We start from the raw sequence: 16921 nt of genomic DNA on the forward strand, positions 1-16921 counted from the left end.
TGGCTTTTATTTTTCTCATCAAGTTTGTGGCATATGATGAAAGGTTGAATGGGAGTTTGATTTTTGGTACAATGTGTTACAAAAGAATTAATTAAAAGTTCGTCCGGGGTTGGAACGGCCTTCGATTGGTGAGCTCATTCTGCGTTTTTCCATGTTGCCTTTTGAAGAAGAAGTTGATTAAATCAGAAGCATTGAATTGCAAATTGTTTCAACTTGTCCGCTGTCGTGACTTAAATGAGTAGAATTTGCTGTTACGCAACTAAGGTTGTAAAATTGGTTTGATGAGTAGGAGAACATGTTTTCGATTTTTCTTCGTATAGAATAGAATAGAACAGCGGTGCTCAAAGTTTTTGGATGCCGGGCCAAATTTGAAGCTCAAATGAGCTTGCGGGCCATATGTACAAAATTTGTTTTTTATATAATGAAAAAAATACATTTATTCTTAAAATTTCTCTTTTTTAACATTTTCGTAATTGAAAAATAATAGAAAACGGAAAATGACAGTTTTCCTTCAGTTTTGTTGATATTATTATTGTTTTCGGTTTTTGAAAAAAGGTATTTAGTTGTATGTACTTGTGTTTTCATTGAAATTTAAAGTTTTTTTTTCTATATTTTAAAAATAAGAACATCAAATTGGAACAATTTATGTTAAGGCATAATTTTATCTTTAAATTGACTGTAACAAATGAAAAGTTGTTGGATTTTTTTAACAATTAGGCCGATGCAAACATTTAAAAAAAGATTTTGTTCGTCAACTTTGGCCATGGTCGAGGAGAGGCAAAAAAATAAAAGAAATACATAAAATTGATTGATGTCAGGATATTCAATATTTCAATGAAAAAAAAATGATAATAAAACACATTTCGATTTGCAACCATAATTTTTAAAATATGTAAGATTCGACGAAAAAAAACATTTAACATTTTTGTGTTGTTCATGAAGAGTTCACTAAAATTCACAGCTTTTTTCAATAACCCTAAGAATGACCAAAATTATAAAAAAACGCAGAGGAATGTATTTTAAATGGATTTCAGCTGATTGCGCTTAAATAGCAAAAGCTTTGAACTATATTTGCAACCGCTTTATTCCTCCCCAAAATTAAGTCTGTCTGAATAAGATGGTAGTCAATCAGATTCATTTTCCAACTGTCATGAGTTCGAATCCCGAGGTGGAATGTTTCTAAGTGCAAAGTGAGTTTGAGGCCCAGTTTATTGGTCATAATAACTTTTAAATTAATATGGAATGCTTATATTTTTGCTTTTATCACGAGTATCGTGCAAGCAGTGGTGATGGGAAGGTGGATTTTTGTGGTGTTCTCTTTGTGCTATGTTCGTGTTCATGTTCAAGTCATGCATGCAGTGGGGGGTCATTGTGGTAATTAATATTATTGCGCGTCAGTATCGTGTGGCCAGCAGGGCCAGGAAGATGGTTTTATTGTTGTGTTCGTTTTGTGATGTATTTGTATTAAAATCTAGCATGGCTTTTTGTGGTGATGTTATGGTTTTGGTGGTGGTGGTGGTGGTGTTAAAAAAAACAAACGTTCAATTTACTAACATTGAGTCCAAAACCTCCCTACAAACATCTATACCACTAGGTGACGTAGAGATCTCTGCGCATTCTAGATAGATGTTTACTAACATACCTTCCAATCCCCGAGGTTAGCAAGGTACCGGCCAGGAGCCCCTTATCTTACTGGATAGTATTACACGCTCATCTAAAGAGGAAAACATGGTATCTCCCGTGTTGGAATATTGTAACCGGATGAGAGTCTAGTGCTATCATACGTTTAATTACAGTTAAACAGCAAGATAAGCGTTGTGCAGCCATCCGGAATTGTGCGACCTTTATTGCTAATGCTAATGCTAATGCTAATGCTAATGCTTATATTTTTGCTTTTATCACATTTTTATACCCTAGCCAAATTTGAAAGTTTCATAAACATTTCCAAAATGTTTGAGTATTTTGACAATATTTACTAGTTTCACTCACATTGAAAAGTGTGAAAATGTTTCAATTAGAAAGATTTTTGAACAACATATTTGTATCGTCAAATAAGAACAAAAAAAAAGAATAAATTATTAGTTTTATATTAACAAAAACAAAAAAAAAGATTAGCATTAAAATTTTTTAAATAAAGTTTCATTTTGAAAAAAAAAATCATTTTACGAATGGTCAACGGGCCATTTAACTTGATCATTCAAAATGAGTCCGCGGGCCACAAAATATCACCTCGCGGGCCACGTTTGGCCCGCGGGCCATACTTTGGTCACCCCTGGAATAGAATCTGTGCTCATTGGAATTAATAAAAGGAAGCAATTAACTAACAACAGAGGTACCAACGTGATGAGACCAAAGAAAATAGCAAATCTCATTCACATTTCAATCCAACGCAATCGATTTTACCTTTCCAGGCAGAGTCCACTTCCTCGGCAGGTCGTATCCGCGTCAAGGGCTTCCCAAAAAGGCCCTGCACCAAAATCCGTACAGACAGACGTATCTCTAGTTTAGCTCAATTAGGCTGGCATTGGCCCCAAACAAAACGGTTCGTTTGGCACGGACTGACATTGACTCTAATTTGGGAGATTGTAGTCGATTTGGATCGAACTTGAATCCGAATTGCGTTCAATTCATGCAACGCAACGCCCTAATTGAAGGGCTGCAAACGGTGCAGTTCGAATTAGGTGCGTTTGAGAGCACATTTCTCCTCTGGACAGAACTAGAGTGGACTGCTCTCGCTGATCAATTAATTATGAATGGAACATTTGACCATTAGGGGTGTGGTTGAAGTGAGCAGGATGAGCAGCGTGGGTTTGTCAGTTCGTTTGATCGTTTAATTGACATTTGGATGAGTAATTTTAATTTAATTGACAGTAACTGGTCAAGCTTAATGAAGGGGTGGTCTTCTTATAATTGATTTCAAAGTGCATCCTTTGAAGTCCTGATCAACTGCAATCGATTCAAATTGTTTTTTATCGTTGTACCATTTAAGATTTTCGGATTGAAAATTTAGCAATAATTGAATCTGGCGAAAAAAGGAACCTATCTGCACTGACCAGCACTGCACATAACGTGCATAAAATAATAATTTTTCATCGAGTTCAAGCTTATTTTTCCCTCTCCATGCTAAATTAATCCCGCCTGCCATTATGTCCTCGTTCGTTCGACCCGGCCATTCATTATACATCCGACGACGGAATGCCGCTAAAATCCGTCCCGCAGTTTTATTAATGCTGCACACGTTTTTTGCTGCCCCCTCTCCCCAACTTTCATAAGCTCGGAGCTTGGCCCAGGTCGGCCCGTGCATGGTTTAATTCATCTCTTATTTTTAATTAAATTAAATTACGGATGAAATCACTCGCAAAAATAGTCCGGGAGAGTGAGTAAAAACAAAAAAAACTGCAAATAAAGCGGCCTGACAGAGTGCGTCCTTGGTTGACAAGCTCTGCTGGCAGCACTGTAATTATGGGATGATAGTGCGGCACGCTTGAAGCGTACAGCAGTGCAGTGTGAGGTGGTGCGTGAAAATGCTGGAAAAAACGAACGGGAAATGCAGCTGGGAAAACTGTGTGCACTATAGGAGGTTATCATTAATATTCATGAGATAGTAGTTGATCCTAGCTGTTTAAATCAGTTATCGTTTAAATATAGAAGGGAAGTGGGTTTTTTTATTTCGTTGTTTTTTATTCCCAGCTAAAATCAATCAAATAACTTGTTTCCATGCCTAATACATTTTGTTAATAATTTTAATCAAATATTTACAGAGCAAGGATTTTAGAATAAAACCATGAAAACATACACCACACAAAACACATATCATGGAAGCAAACTTGTTTGTCGTGAAATTAATTGAGAACATTGAATGCATTTTTCCATAATTTTTTTTCTTGAGGTTTCAAATCGTAGACATGTTATCCTAGTTTTTTTTTTGTCAAACTAGCAGTATCCTATTCGAAAGTGCTCTGATCTGGCTTAAATTTAAAATGAGAGTTCACTGTATTTTTTTTTTGTATTTTGATGATCAGCGTAGTGCTAGACAAAAAAAATGCATTACCCGAGCAGGGGTAAATAACACGGGAATACCAAATTTTGGTATTACTTGGGCAAATAACAGCGACCAAAATGTGCCCTTGGTTGCCCAGTAATAGATGGTAAAATACCATGAAATCATACCAAAATCTTGTATGTGTAAGGGCACAACAATACCAAACCATGTTATTCCAAGGGTAAAATAATACCTCAAAATAAAACCATTTCAATACCAAGTTGAGGTCTTCTGGATTTTTGAACATTGCTTGAATACCAAAACTTGGTATTGCCATGGTTTTAATTTTAGGTATTCCCGCGCCCTTGGAAAATCATATTTTGGTATTTCTGTGGTCTTTCACATACATGATTTTGGTATGATTTCATGGTATTTTACCATCTATTACTGGGCAACCAAGGGCACATTTTGGTCGCTGTTATTTGCCCAAGTAATACCAAAATTTGGTATTCCCGTGTTATTTACCCAAGAGCACATTATGGTCGAGGGTATTTGAACAAGTAATACCAAAATTAGGTATTTTCATACCATTTTTAGTGCAGCAGTTGCAGTTAGTGAAAAAACGGAAATTATTCATATGCAACAGCCAAATCTACTCACCTGATGATTCCATGTTGTTATTAGTGATATTCTTCACCACACCGAATGCATTTGTCATTGATGAACGGCCTGTGCTTGAAGTTCTTGAAGCTTCTGAAAAATAACAAGATTGAAAAATAAGTATTATTAAAATGAAACTGAATTGAAATTCACCAAAATTCATTAATCTGTCGATTGACTCGTTTTTCAAAGTATTTGGTTATCCCGACTTAGAGATATTTCAACGATTTTGAAAAAAATATTAGTGGGTATATCACACTAATTTTTAAAATCATCTTTAACATTTTTGGGTTTCAAGTCATTTTAGCGCAAAATTAATTAACTCGTAAATTTTTTTTAACAAATTTCCCATAGTTTCAGAAGAATTTGATAAAACACTTAAATACCAAAATAATACCAAAATGTGCCATCCTGACTTAGAAAATTTTCCACAATTTCAAGTCATTTCTGTAGGGGGTATATCAAAAATGTTTAAAATCAAGTTTGAAATTTCCGGTTTTGAATGAAAGCATTCGCTTTGAGACATGATTTTAGCGCAAAATTAATTATTTTGTCAAAATTGGTCAAAATTTTCCCATAGTTGCAGAGGAATTTGATAAAATACTGTAATACCAAAAGAATACCAAAATGTGGTGTTCGATCATTGACAAATTCTGCAATTTTGCAATATCAAAACAATACCTTAAATTGGTATGATACCACATTTTGCTCTTGCATAATCCTTAAGACAAATTTGAAAATATTATTTTGGAAAAGATTGGAAAAAATCACCAATAGAGCGTCCAATTTCCCGGGGTTACAAAATTCCCTGGAAACGGGAAAGTTTTAACAAATTTCCCGGGAAATTTCAAATTTATCGAAAATTGATGTTATCCTGCTTCTGATTGATATTTTGCAAAAAAAAAAATATAGAACAGCAACTTTAATGTTCAAAATTATTGCTGGGCTACTTTTAAAAATCATACAACTTTATAAAAAAAATTAAATTTTCTGATTTTACATGCTGTCTTTTAACTCCTACCAAATAAAAAAAAATCAATTGATTTTTTTTTTGTTGAGAAGTAATATATTTTTAATCAAATTTTGAATCAGTAGGTAAAATCCATGCTTCTCAACCATAAAAATGCTTTTAAATTTGTCTCTGGTACCATTTCAAGGGAATATGTTTAAGAATAACGTTGACTCATAAAACAAAATAATAAAATCATACGAAAATTATATTTTTCATGACAAATAACTAATTCTAGACCTTAATTTTATCAAACAAAACACATTTTAACGATTTTTAGGAAACATTTTGACTTTTTCAATTTTAGCTAAAATTTATATGTAAATTGTTTAAAAGCTTATAAACTAAGTTCAGTAAATTTACACATTGATTATTTTTATTCTTAAAAACTTATCAGCAACCTTAGTCATTGTGTAAAATTTGAACACTTTAAATCTGATTTTAACAACAAATACTTTGTTGAAAAATCACCCCAAAATGCTAAACACAATTTTCATCGCCACTTTTTTTCGAACACTATTGAACAACATTTTTTTTTCAACAATAGTGCATGGACCTTGTGTGGCCTACCCCAGCCTTCATGTTTTACAAAATAATTATGTTGAGACAAACCTTACCAGTTGGAAAAAAATAAAAATAGAATGAAATCTTTTTATTATTACCCCGTTTTACAATAAATATTATCTGAAATACACCTGAAATTAACCTGATTTTTTCTTATTAGTTCAATATGCATAGTAGATTTAAAAAAATCAAATTAAATTAAGTTCTCTCATTATTTCATTTTATAAATTTTCAAAAAAAATTGGAGCCAGAAAGTAAGGAAAATGTATACTTCCGCTTGAATTTTGTGAAATTGGTTAATTTCCCGGGAAACGGGAAATATTTTTTTCGGGAAATCCCGGGAATTTCCGGGAAATGGGACGCTCTTATCACCAATGTTTCATATTTTAATATTGAAAATCGGACCATTAGTTGCTGAGATATCAACATTAGACAATTGTGGGTTGCTTGAGTTAGACTTAGAAAACATCAAATCAAAGTTTTTTTTAAAAAAAAAGAGGGTTCAAATCGAGATTGGCATAATTCACCAGTAACATTTCTGTAAGCGCTAACATTTCAGTATCACGCAAAACCTATGTTAATGTCGCTTTTTGAGATGTTAGCGACGAATCATCAATAACTGTGAATGGCACCTGCCAAATAATATTGAATAATCTTACCCATTTCATTCGGTTGCTCTACTGATTCACAAAATTTCACCCACTTCTGACATAAATTTTCATCAGGTGGAAAACAAAAATGCCTCTTTTGGCCGCCCATCGTCTAGTCTACAAACAAAAAAAAGTGCGAAGCAATTAATTTTCCAGCGAAAACTTTATCATTAACAGATCCATAAAATTTCAAAACAATTCACTTTAGCAGCAAAAAAATATGTCACGCTTGTGCTTGAACATAGCCTTCTACTTTGTTTATGTTTACAGATGTAGTGCAGTTGTATTAGTGGGGAGCAATGGGGAGCTTTCGAAAATCACGTTACGCATACTGTCTTTCCAGGTCTAAATATATTTTTTTAAGGTCCTAAGTATTTAGATATTCATGTATTTATAACTTCAAGTAGCATTTAATAAAATGTTTAAATCTTCAAATCATTAAATTTTAAAATATAATATTATATTTTTTTGTTTGAAAAGTTTTTGTATAAAAAAATCTTTCTTTCAGTAAAATATCAACAACAGAAATTTAAGGATAGTTGTACTTCCTAGAGAATGATTAATTTGAAAAAAATGGATGAGAATCATAGAAATGGGATAAACCCGTCTCATTTTAATTCAAAATGAATGATTTTGTATTGTGAAATAAGTTTTTGCAGGTTTTTACAAGTATTGCACTTTAAAGAATTTATTCATTTCTTTATTGGAAGTTTCGGAATCGGGTTGTGTTTAGCAGGAAAGCCCTTAATATCTTTTTGCAATTTACGTGAAAATATATTGCTTCTGTTTCAAATTTTATACATCCTGATAAAAAGAATGATAAAAATTATTAAAAAAAGTCTTAACATGATCTTTTTTCTCTGACCAACAATTGAAAAATTGCATTTTCAGTTTCATCATAATGTGTAGTCCAATGCTTTGTAAGCAAAAAGAAAAAAAAAATGAGGAAAAAAAGATATTATCAAAAGAATCAAATGTTCTACAGTTCTTAGTCTGTTATTTTAGCCATTTTCATGTGACTTATAAGTGAATATTTTGATTTTATATGTAAAACGTAAAAAAATCCGAAAAAAAAACACAAAACATGGAAAATAGCAACAGGAAATTAATTTGATAAAAGTATACCAAAGTTACTGGACACATTTTAATCATGTTGCTGTTGTTAATTAATTCATTTCTGGCAGATTTTTCAGGTTATATTCAGCAAATTGTTTTTCTTTTCTCATTAAAATCATTTTTATCTAATGTTTAAAGATCTATAATTCTAATTATTATACTTATCAGATTCTTGGGAAAATTATTATTAAAACTACTTGGCCTTATGGGTTAAAACATTAATTACAACGTACTCATTTGTTTCATTTTCCATTTATTTCATTCCAGATTTCGCTGAACCCACAACGATACACCCACTCATTTCGCACGATGGGAAAACTCACCTTTTCGCAGCACGCAGCATAAATCTTTAGCATGAGTTCCTACCGGCGCTCGGCGGTGCTCGACGGGACCATAAATGCCAGCGGTACAAGTGTCATAATTTACCACCAACACAACGGCACCGGCAATCACATTGTCTAGCACGGAGAAAACAACAAGAAGAAGCAGCAAAATATCAGCCATAGTGAGAGTGATTTGCGCGGTTTTTTTTTTCTTAAGCTGTAAATAGTTTGTGCAAAAGTGAAGAAACAAAAACAACAGCCCGGGTGTACATAATCCGTTTTAGTCGCACTTGCTGGACCAGAAGCAGCCCCGTTTGGTTGATGTTGATTGAAGCCCGTGAACACACGACAAAGTTTCAGTCCGCTGCAAGTACTACCGTGTAGAATCCGATCCGGGAGAAATACACGGGAAAAAAGTTACCACTAGTCGAATCAGAGTTGCAAAAGTTTTATGCAACCCTGCAACCCCGGGGAAAAAGAGTAAAGTGAAGCTGAGTGAAAAATTAATGAGTAAAGTTGTGTGATTTGTGCTAGCCAAAGGGCAACGAAAGGGAAAAATTGTTGCAAACGTGTTGCAAGGTTACGAAAATCGAGCTTGATACAGTTTACAACTCGAGTACGGAGTTGTTTGACAAGGAAAAGTTGAAGCGACAAAGGTTTAACGATAAACAAGTTGTTGTAATCAGATAAAAAGGATTCACAATGGAGACCGAGGAAATCATCAAACTGGTCGACGGAATTTATAAGGTAAGTGTGTATCTAATTTTTTGTTTGAATGCCTAAACGAAAGTTTTCTTTCTGTATTCCAATGCATACAATGTTTCTACTTTGTACCGAATTCTGCTCTGTATCTCACCGTAACAACCATCCGGAATCGACATTTATTTCCAACACGTCATGTCAGACAGAATTCAATCAATTTTGGATTCAATGAACCGGGGGAAAAACTCACAGAGTGTAGTGTTTTTCCCGCGCATTTCCTCGATTCCGACTCGAGCATAAAATGGAACAGCAAACAGATTAATCCTACTCGTTACGGGGAGAACGAAAAGCAACAAAAAAAAAGCGTTACATGCCAAAGCTTCTCAAACATTCTGGAGCAGCTTGGAAAGGGAGCTTTGCAGCTTTTTGTTGTCTGAATTGTGACACCGTTCGAGACGGTGTAGAAATTCCCAGTATAAATTCACTATTCTTTATGTTTAGTTTTGTGATAAACACGCCACTGTTACATTTTGTCAACATCATAAACTAAAAGCGTTGAAATATGTCCCACCAGCCTCCTCAGAATGCCTCCACCTCGAATAAATAAACGAAATGTACAATTTTGTCCAACTGCCAGGTCACGTCACACGTGTAAATCCACCCACATCGCTTCAAAGTAGGGGGGTGTTAATGGACCGCAAAACCGGTAACTCAAAGCACTCTCCCGAATCCCGAATGACACTTTTGGCAGAATTTGCACGAAAACAGGGCATAATTTATGGGATCACATTTTTCCCCTACTTTTCTAAGCCATTTGGGGAGATGATGTAGTCTGTTTGTTTTTTGGCAGAACAAAAAAAAATCCTTTTGCATTTGCACGAAAAAAGTGGGACTGAAATTTGTCTCAAGTTTTACGTGTGTGAATTGAAGCTAAAGAAGAGATGAGCTATGTGGAATGCGTTTCCCAAGAAATGATGACCAGTGCTGCCAACGCTCCTTTGAGAATTGGTCAAATCAAATCGTCACCGTCGTGTTAACTTGTTGCAAATTTGTGCAGCTCACAATGCCTCACTTTTGGACCTTAACAGATCTCCAAAATTCGATATCAATTCTAAGATATTCAATAAATACCAAAAAAGCTCCGTTTATTTTTGTCACTTTTCATATAAAAGAAGTTTCAATCGTGCTCGTGCTGTCACAGCGTGAAAATTGATGTAAGTGCGACAACTGGCCAAAGGGATTTCAGGTCAGAACGCGTTTGACACAGGTACAAGCTCGACTAGCGTAAACATTAGTAATTATAACTCGAAACTCCAGCAACCAACTTCGACCAAATTTCGGGGCAAAACACAGAATGGCCAACCAAACAAAATGTGTTTGTTGTTGTTTAAATTGCGTGCTCTCGTTTTTGTTTATTCAAGGTCAAACATTAAACGCGTTTTTCTCGGAACGTCGAAATGGCGAGTGCGACAAGATAGCACGACAGTACAGTGTCGAATTTAAAAAAAAGTGTAGCCAAAAAAATATTTTGGGTGTATTGCTTTCAAAATTGTAATGAATTCATCTTTAAGAAATACGAAAAAATACCTTTCGGTTTAAGTGACCTCAATGAAACTTCAAATTAATTTTAAAATCTTAAAGAGATTGAAAATAATCAATCCAACAAAAATTAGAACTCATTTTTAGAGCGTCCAATTTCCCGGGGTTACAAATTTCCCGGGAAACGGGAAATTTTCAACCAATTTCCCGGGAAATCCCGGGAATTCCCGGGAAATTGAAAATTTATTGAAAATTGTTTTGATCGACTGAAGCGACTGAGCGACTGAAAGGCTAAAACAAGTGTGAGGATCAATTAACAGCTTAACTGCAGGTCAAAAATCATAAAACTACAAGAAAATGTTATTTTTTTCTTATTTTATATGTTCCAATAGTACAATAAATCAAAAAATAATGTCATTTATTTTTTAATCAAGGTAATTAGACAGTGAGTAGTGGAACAGCATCTTATTCCGTCGTACCTCTTATGTTGGCAAGTCAGCACTTTGACGTTCAATTACAACTCATTGAAGGCGATTTCAACTGAAATAGAGTGATAAATAGCTCAATAAGAAGTAAGCAAGCAAGTCACTTTTAAAAGTTTTGCAAAATTAGTTGTTTAAACAGAAAAAATAGCAAATTGGATGGAGTTAGGAGCGAGTGCTTAACCTGCGAAACCTACAAGAATTTCCCCTAAAATGAATCCATACTCCACAATCATACCCATTATTTTCTTGCCTCTGTGACTAGTAAAAGAGAGCGTGGTTTGATACAAAGAGTTGGAAAAAAACATGCACAAATTATGTTTTTTTCATGACAAATAACTTTTCTAAAAAAGTCATAATGATTTCAGTTCTTGGACAAAATGGCAAAGAAAAAATCAAACTTCTTTTGTTTGTTTACTTCAAACAACTCAATGTTTTCAAATATTTGGAATTAACATCATGTCACAATCAGTCTTACATTTTTTTGATATTTAACCTTCTAACACCAATTGTTACACCAGTGCTCCATTTTTCTTTAACTACATATTGTAATTTCTTGTATACCAGGTATTAAACAAATTGAATTAATTTCTTTTGCACAAAACTATTTTAAAAATGTTAAGATACCAATTTGATTTTCAACTCATTAGATCATGGTAAACAAAAACGTAAAAATTCTCAATTAAATATATTTTTTATGAAATAATTCCAAATATTCTTGAAAAAGCTTACTTAATTTTCCCGTAGCTTCAAAAATTAATATTCTCAGATATCAAAGTGTCTGATAATCTGATTAATTGTATATGAGCTATAAAATAAATTTGATTGAACAAAATCATCTTCTTTTATTTTTTTCCGAGCATCGAAAAAAAAACGGTTCCAAAAAGTGTAGAAAATGTGTACTTTTGCTTAAATTTCGGGAATTCCCGGGAAATTTAGAAATTTCCCGGGAAACGAAAAAAAAATTTATTTTTTCGGGAAATCCCGGGAATTCCCGGGAAAAATTTTCCCGGGACGGGAAATTGGACGCTCTACTCATTTTACGGGTTTCGGCGTTAAAATTTAAATTTTGGACGATTCACAGTCATTCTATCAGTACCTGAACAGACGGTAATAACTAAATTCATGCCATTTCAATAACAAATACTGTTAAAATAACAAAAACTGTTTTGGAATATTCTTACAAAATCCATTTTTGCATAAGAGCTCAATAAAAGTTTATGTTATCGTAACAAAATTTGTTATTGGGTTGATATTGGTTGAAAGCCAAAACAACTTTGGAATAACATTTTTTGTTATGGAAGAATACCGTCAACTGTTATTAAGATGATCGGATTAGTTGTTAAAATAACAAAAAATAATAACAAAGATTTGTTCGAAGAATAACTTAAAATGTTATTAGTCTGTTATTACAATAACAATCCAACAACAACAAAATAATTACGACGAATAACAATTCTTCTTATAAATAACATAAAATGTTATTGACCTAGTATTTTCTAATATCAAAAAATGTTATTCCCAAGTTATTTCCGTCTGCTTGGGTATGAACATTATATTATGGGTTTTGCTAAGAGTTACTAATAATTTGTATCAGCTTTAATTTTTTTTTTTGCAAAACTGAACTTAAAGAGTTAGATTGAAGTTCAGACGCAGCAATTTTCGTGGCTTTTCATAAAATTGAAGCTTTTTTTATTTTGAAGCTTTTTTTATTTTGAAGATAAAAAAGAAGACATTGAAATAAGTTTAATGGATTCTCAAAGTATTATATTTTTATTTGTTGAAATCTATTTTTTCATTAAAAACGTTACTAAATCCACCCCTAGGTTGTTGGCGCCTTTCTCACATTTAAAGGGTGCTATCCAAAATGCAAAAAGTGCGTAAATAACACTTAAGTGCTTATAACTTTTGATAGAGCCGTCAGATTTTCAATGTTTTGGACGCGTTGTAATACCTTTCTGAAAATGTATAGCATGACGGGTTTTCTTACAAAAACCGCCCTTTTTACAATCTTCCGAACTTTTGTTAAAATCGTTTTTTAGCATAACTTTTGAAGCACTTAACAAAAACATTTTTTTGATCAACATCCCTCCACACACACAGACATTTGCAAAGAATTTGATTCTGAGTAGATATGTATACATGAAGGTGGGTCTAGGAGGTCTAATTGAGAAGTTCATTTTTTGAGTGATTTTATAGCCTTTCCTCAGTAACGTGAGGAAGACAAAAAATGTTTGGTTTTTGTTTTGATTATGATATTATTGTACGATCAGTTCCTAACTGGACGCGGTCGTTGAAACCGACCGTCTGGTCAACGACTTCGAAATAGGCGGCGGGTAAGATGCGGGCTTAACAATGTCAAAACTACTCCCCCCTCACTTCGTCTCACCATCCAGCTGCAGTTTTGATTGCAAACCAACGGAGAACGTGGTCACATGATGGCGGCATCGAGCCAGAATTAGGGGTGGTCATGTGATTAAAATTGAAACTTTTTCAAGAAAAAATACATATTTTAAACATAATATAAAAATTAACGATGTTCGAAAAATTATTTCGATGTTGAAGAAGTGTGATAAAAGATCAAAATTTTCAGTCATAATTTTTCTTCTAATTAAACTTGTTTACACAAATTGCGCACTCCTAGGCCTATCCATGACCGTGAGAAGATGACAGAAAATTCAGCTATCAGCTAAGTGAGCATTCTTTTATTACATAACGCAAAAAATCCGATTTTTAGACCACCTCCCCCCCCCCCCCCTCGTAACAAAATTCGATATAAATTTTAAAAAATTAAATGGAGCGTGTCACGGCTTCCGAACCCCCCTCGCCCCCTACTGCGTTACGTAATAAAAGAACGCTCCCTAAACCCACAATAATAGAAGCTTAAACAAAGCATGATAAAAGAAAACTCCAAACTACCAATAATTTAATTTAAGTAAAAAAACAGGTTGATTTTTGCTAAACAAAAGTTAAGTCAAATGTTATGAAAATTCTTTCATTTTTTTTTTTGCTACATTTGACTTGCAAAGGATCAATAAAGATAATATATGATTAAGCGGTATTTTTGAAAATTTTATTTAACTACACAATAAAGAAGATAAAACAAACAAAGAACTTGTGAAATTCAGGCATGATTCTGCTTAAAAATACAGTTCCTAATAAATGCATGGAATTGATGTGTTTTGATATAAACAACGTAAACCGAGCGGACATTAATATGTTGAAGATTTTTGCAAAATGAGCATATACGAAATAAGTATAGAATCACAAAATTTGTTTCCAGGTTCCAAAATTAAAAAAAAAATGCACCAGACATCAAAAACATTATTAGATTTATAAGCATTTGTAGTCGAACAATTATTTCAGTAAATTAGGATTTTTTTTTTAACCTTTCTACTATAATAAATACCTCTTTTTTTTTATAAATTTGACTAAATGTTATGAACTTAGTTCAAAACATTTATTTGCATTTTTTTAAATGAAACAATAGAAGAAACCTCAATTATGATCAATTTGATCAATTTGCTCACTTCTAGGATGGAATTTGTAAGAAATACAGTGACTATCACTCGGTTTATTGAAATAAACCGTTTTCAACAGAACTATTTTTTTTTAAACTTTTTGTCTAGAAATATTAGGAAATTTTTTTTGACAACACTGTCCTTACCCTACTTCTATAGTTTCATCCAGCCATCCTTTCAGTAAGCCAGCCATCATCATCAGGTGTTGGCATATCTCCTCCACCCATCCCCCTCACCTTCCGAGTGAACCTCTTTCGAAAAACGTCACACATGCTGCGCTGACGACGTCGACTTCCCAAGTGGCACTTTGTTTCAAGTCCAGAGGAAAACTGGTCCCCCCCCCTCGAAAGGACGTCTCGAACATCTCGATTGGCATTCTGCGCACTTGAGTTGAAGGGAGCGCTGAAGCTGAAGCAGGGGGAGGTTAAATAAATGAAGATGCGATAATTTATGCTTTATGTTGGCACCACCTTTTGTGGCTCGACATGAGAAAACGGGGGTTTCTTCATTTCCGCAAGGTCTTGGATGAAAATGGGAAAATTCCTCGCATTCTCACCGCGCCACCGGGTACAAATCTGGAAATAGAGGTTGACGTGCTCGCAACTAACTCGCGCAGACCTTTGAGCAAATTGTGTCATTTCAGATGAGTCGTTCGTGTTTCTGCTGTGTTGGTTATGAAGAGTTATGAGTGTCATTTTTCACCGAGCTCCTCCCCGATGGATGTGGCTGGGTGGCTGGGTAAGTCAAGTTTTGTTTTCCCTGGCACAAAAAGAGGTCTGCCCTGTCACATTCTTGAACTAGTTCAGTAGGTCTGCAAAGGCTTTTGTTGAGCTGGATCGTTGGACAACATCGTCAGTGTCAGGTGTGTGTGACTGGTGACGAGAATGGGAAAATACCTCATAAAGTATAGTAATGTTGGAGAGTGAGAAACAGTCAACTGCAACAAAATTGATTTGTAATATCAATTTAAAAAAATAGGATTAAAAAAATGCTATTATGTATTAACAAATTGACGATTTTTTTATATTTTATGCCGGGAATTCTTAAAATTGAAAAACAAAAAATGTTTGGTCTGGAAACTCAGATTAGGTTGTGGAAATAGATGAACAGTTGATTACTTAGTAATCGATGACAATGTTAAAGCATTAGCAAATTTGTATTCGGCATATATCAACATTTATTTGGAAAATTATTAAAACTTTAGTTTACGAATCCGCAAAATGCCTAGCACTTAAAATATTTTTCATTAAATTTTATTTTATTTTAAATAATCACATTTTATTTTTTTTAATTAATTTTAAACTTGAAAAAGATTATATATAATTATTTTTCATCAAACATCGGCATCTGGAGCAAATTAGAACAATAGTAACGAATTAAGACAGCATAACGTTCTCATATTTTTTTAATTAACAAAACAATGAGTACACCAATTTTCAAATTTATAGCTCTAAACTATCCTATTCAGACTGTAGTCCCGATTTCCCCCAGTTGGCGGTAGTGACTTAAAAATAGTTAGTAAAATATGTTTTATATAAAACATGAAATTCTAAACTTTACTAAAATTTTACATTGGATGGTTTCATTTTATTTGTTTTCGTTTCTTGCTTTTTCAAAGTTTCAATGAGATTTTTTTAGCTTTTGTAGTCATTTCATATAAAAAAATTAAAGAAATATGTTAATAAGAATTTTATGATAATTAATATGAAATAATTTGAATCAAAATTGATTAAAAAGTACGATTCATTAAAAATCCAAAACATAACAAAGAACAAAAAACATTTTTTACTAACTAACTAAACTGCTGTTCTTGTTCAGATTAAAATAAAGATTATCACCAATTAACAGTATTTAGCTAATTCTATGATTGTAAGCTTGAAAAACATATAATTTATGACTGTTTAAAAAAATGCCGGGATCCCGAAAATTCCCGGGATTTGAAAAATATTTTTCTCGTTTCCCGGTAAATTCAAAACCCGGGAAAATTGGACGCCCCAATTTTGGGTATCTGTGAAAGTGAAAATGTGGCATTGTGAGTTGCACAAAACTGCGTAAAAAATTGAAATAAAAAGCCATGGTATTTACATTTTAATGAAAAAATAGTTTTAAAATGCATGTTTCACTTGCCCAGATGTATTGCAATCATTAGTAGTTTTTTTTTTTTTCAAAATATATAAATGTTAACGAACTTTTTTTCAGCCGAAAAAAATTTTGAAAAATATTTTGGGTCGATCCCAGACATTCTAAAAATGATTTTAAACGCAGGAAATAGCATTTCAATTTGTTTTCAGTTGATAAGAATTCTTTTTTCATTTAAATTTTAAAGCTTTTTGAAAAAATATATTTTTGGACTGATTTTAAGGGGAGGGGCGG

At 33.3% G+C, this 16921-nt stretch overlaps 1 protein-coding gene across 2 annotated transcripts in view; it reads left to right on the forward strand.

Moving 5' to 3' along the window:
- LOC120416964 (zinc finger CCCH domain-containing protein 13) overlaps positions 1 to 16921 on the forward strand; it is a 226185-nt gene that overhangs the window by 182187 nt on the left and 27077 nt on the right. For both annotated transcript variants that reach the window (XM_039578883.2, XM_052711242.1), the window contains one exon: positions 8249 to 9051. In XM_039578883.2, coding sequence (XP_039434817.1) covers positions 9007 to 9051 — 45 coding nt within the window. In that variant the 5' untranslated portion in view covers positions 8249 to 9006. The remainder of the gene's footprint in view (positions 1 to 8248; positions 9052 to 16921) is intronic.

The sequence above is a fragment of the Culex pipiens genome, chromosome 3, assembly GCF_016801865.2.
Source record: "Culex pipiens pallens isolate TS chromosome 3, TS_CPP_V2, whole genome shotgun sequence".
Taxonomy (NCBI): Eukaryota; Metazoa; Arthropoda; class Insecta; order Diptera; family Culicidae; genus Culex; species Culex pipiens.